This window comes from Crocuta crocuta, unplaced genomic scaffold (genome assembly GCF_008692635.1).
Source record: "Crocuta crocuta isolate KB4526 unplaced genomic scaffold, BGI_CrCroc_1.0 scaffold133, whole genome shotgun sequence".
NCBI lineage: Eukaryota > Metazoa > Chordata > Mammalia > Carnivora > Hyaenidae > Crocuta > Crocuta crocuta.
Genome location: NW_027529438.1, coordinates 4,991,761 through 4,995,217, shown reverse-complemented (window position 1 = coordinate 4,995,217; position 3,457 = coordinate 4,991,761). Strand labels below are relative to the sequence as shown.

Genomic DNA, 3,457 nt, shown 5'->3' with positions numbered 1-3,457 from the left:
CGGCAGGTCCCAAAACGTATCCATCAAAGAGGTGCTCCCAGTAACAGGATTCTTGTTTATGACCAGCCTGCAGACATCTTACTCTCCAGGTCTTTTATGGCCTGAACCGATATGAAATATACCACTTCTCTAAATTTGTGGGTTCTGTGTGTGTGTTACTATGAAAGAACAATGTCGTTGAATTGCTCATCTTTTAAAACCACAATCATAAACATCAAACCCATATACTGTTACTGCATTTTGGAGTCTTAGGGGGTCCCCAGCCTACATGGGCTGTTTAAAAAATGTTTTTTTTTTTAGGTTGCTTGTTTGAAACTCGGAAAGCATTTTCCCTAAAAATACTGTAGTAATAAGAGAAAGGGATCTGCCCAACAAAACCTCACGTCCAGAGTCCCTCCCTCAGTTTCCTGGTCTGAAGACTAATGGCTACAGAGGATGCTCCTTAATGCTTTCCAGAGCCTCCCACCCAGGTCTCCATTTCCATCATAGAATTTTCTTTTTCTTTTTTTTTTTTTTTTAATTTTATTTATTTCTAAGAGAGAGAGAGAGACAGTGTGAGCAGGGGAGGGTCAGAGAGAGAGGGAGTCACAGACTGAAACAGGCTCCAAGCTCCGAGCTGGCAGTCAGCACAGAGCCCCACGCGGGGCTCGAACCCACGAACCGTGAGATCATGACCTAAGCGAAAGTCGGACGCTTAACCGACTAAGCCACCCAGGCGCCCCTCATGGAATTTTCTTAAGGGGTATTTTTAAGCTGGAAAACGTTTTACTAACAATTTAATTGTTTATCATTTAGAATCTAATTTTCATTTTTACAACACAGATGACACAAGATTCACTTAAGTTCCAAACGAAAAACATTTTTAAGCAATCAGAAAATTAGGGGCAGCTGGGTGGCTCAGTTGGTTAAGTGTCCAACCTCAGCTCAAGTCATGATCTCACAGTTTGTGGGTTGGAGCCCCAAGCAGGGCTTTGTGCTGACAGCTCAGAGCCTGGAGCCTGCTTTGGATTCTGTGTCTCCCTCTCTCTGTCCCTTCCCTGCTCGCGCTGTCTCTCTGTCTCTCAAAAATAAATAAACATTAAAAAAAAAAAAAAACTAGAAAGAAAAGCAATCAGAAAACTAAAACCAAAGGGGTGTAAGAGAACACGAAAATGTCCCTAATAGTTTGTGGACCTCAAACACGAAAAGCAAGATGCTATTTTAAAATACGTAATGACTAAAGTTTAAAGATGGGTGAATTTTAATTTAAAATTCTGTATAAAACCAAGTGGTAGTGTAATACCACTGAGACTAAGCGCTAGAAAAGTAAGTAATAACACAAATACGTGATGAAACATGGTTACAATGTAAATTCTTTGGGCCCTTTTTTTAAGCCAAGAATTTTGGCTTTTAATACAGAAGGAACTTTCCCAACCTAAGCACAGTAGTATTACTTAACACTTTACATCTAAAAGCTGTACTTTAGGAACATTCCCTGAGTTTTCACAGCTATTGGGAAAGCTTTTATTTTTATTATTTTTTAAATGTTTATTTTTGAAAGAGAGAGAGTATGAGCAGGGAAGAAACAAAAAGAGAGGGAGACACAGAATCTGAAGCAAGGCTCCAGGCCCTGAGCTGTCAGTACAGACTCCGATGCGGGGCTCGAACCCAGGAACCACAAGTTCATGACCTGAGCCAAAGTCCGAGGCTTAACGGACTGAGCCACACAGGCGCCCCGGAAAAGCTTTTAAAAGAAAAAGTGGGGGGTTAAAAAGAGAGGACAGCTTTAGACTGTGGCATAGTGTAACTGGTACGAATACTGGCTTAGTCCCTATGACTGACGACATTCCTCCATTTTTCTACCAGAACCTTGTAGCATCCGATAGCTTCATCAGCTTCTCCGTTTTCAAACAAGCAACCTTTCCTTCCCATTGTGTCCCCGATTAATGCGTCCTAAGATCTCCTAGTGGTGGACCTCAGCTACTGAGTCCCCTTTATACATAAGACAACCACTCATTTTAATTTCCCTTAGAGCTGGGTCTTATGGTCCCAAATGAACTTTCACTAGAGTGCCCGGGATGTTCAGAAATGTGTCCAAAGCTCTCTTCTGGACCAGTGGGCACAACCAGAATGTAGGAGAAGTGGGAGAGGAACTGGAGCCCGTATTAGTCATATTTGATTCTCTCCGCCAGGGGCTCCTGCTTGTAATAAGAGATGATCTGAATTAGGATGGAACAGTTGATAAGCAGGAAGAACAAGCTGGCTAGCCAGATAAACAGAAAGGTGTTCTTCCCCTGAAACTCCAGGACATAGGCAGGGGCCAGCCAGAGGGCCTGTCCGATAAACCATAGCATCAGGAGCCCCACGCCCCGCTTCCACGGGATCCGCACCAGCGGCATCACCAGAGGCAGCAGGCAGAGGTACCACAGGAAGTACTGGGAGGTGCAGACTTTGTTAAAGGTCACGAAGATGGACGTGTGCAGGAAACAGCAGAACACGAGGTCTCTGTAGTAGGCGAACGACACGGCCGACAGCAGGAGGAACTGCGGCAGGAAGGCGGCGATGCCCAGGGAGAAGCTCCACGCGCTCTCCGCGGTCAAGTACAGCATGTAGAAGTAGGGCGAGAAGTTGTGCCGGATGTCCCGCCTCGTCAGGTGGTACAGGTAGGTGTGCTCCAAAAACTCCCAGCCGTATATCCGGTAAAAGCCCAAGCTCAGGGCGAAGAACGTGAGCCCGGCGACGGCGACAAAGACCAACACGGCGTGACTGCACAGCCTCTTGAGGAATTCGAACACGCTGGCCCGGAAGGAGCGGCGGGGCTGGGCGGGGCCGGGGCCGCCGCCGCGCTCCGGGAGCAGGTGCAGGGCCACGGGCAGGATGTAGGTCACCGGGTAGATCTTCATGTGCACGGCGAGGCCGTACGACACCGCGGCGCACGCCACCTGCCTCGTCGCCAGCAGGTACAGCGTCGCCAGCACCAGCGCCGCCACCAGCGAGTCGGCGTTGCCGCGGCTGGACACGGCCATGGGCAGCGGGTTAAGGAGCCAGAAGACACAGTAGCCGCAAGCCCGGCGCCGGCCCAGGCCCTTGAGGAGCAGCAGGCGGTAGAGGAAGAAGGCGGTGAGCAGGTCGCAGCTGATGAATAGAAACTTCCCGAAGAGCTCGCACAGGTACACGTTGGGCGTGAGCAGCCAGCCCAGCAGCGGGGTGTAGCGGTACGTGGCCCGCAGGTACGGGGAGCGCCCTTGGGTGACGAAGCGCGCGGCGTCCGTGAACACCTGGTAGTCGACGTCCGTGTACCGCACGAGCAACGTCCGGTCCTGAAAGACGCCGTAGAAAACCAGGGCCACCCGGGCGAGGAAGGCCACCCCGAAGACGCCGGCGGGCGTCACCCGCAGGCCCAGGAACCACTCTCCCCAATGCTTGGGGGAGGCCATGGCCGCGCGGCGCCGAGCCGCCTTTGAAGGCGGCGGGCGCC

The 3,457-nt window shown here is 50.3% G+C and overlaps 1 protein-coding gene across 1 annotated transcript; it reads right to left on the bottom strand.

Annotated features, from left to right (window-relative positions):
- Window positions 1–492: 492 nt before the first annotated feature.
- PIGM (phosphatidylinositol glycan anchor biosynthesis class M) lies at window positions 493–3,451 on the bottom strand. The gene has a single exon (XM_077760129.1). The coding sequence runs from the start codon at window positions 3,414–3,416 to the stop codon at window positions 2,145–2,147; it is 1,272 nt and encodes a 423-aa protein (XP_077616255.1). The 5' UTR covers window positions 3,417–3,451; the 3' UTR covers window positions 493–2,144.
- Between the last annotated feature and the right edge of the window lie 6 nt (window positions 3,452–3,457).

Excerpts from the sequence above, each read along its gene's own strand:
- PIGM (XM_077760129.1), bottom strand. The coding sequence starts at position 3,416 with ATGGCCTCCCCCAAGCATTGGGGAGAGTGGTTCCTGGGCCTGCGGGTG.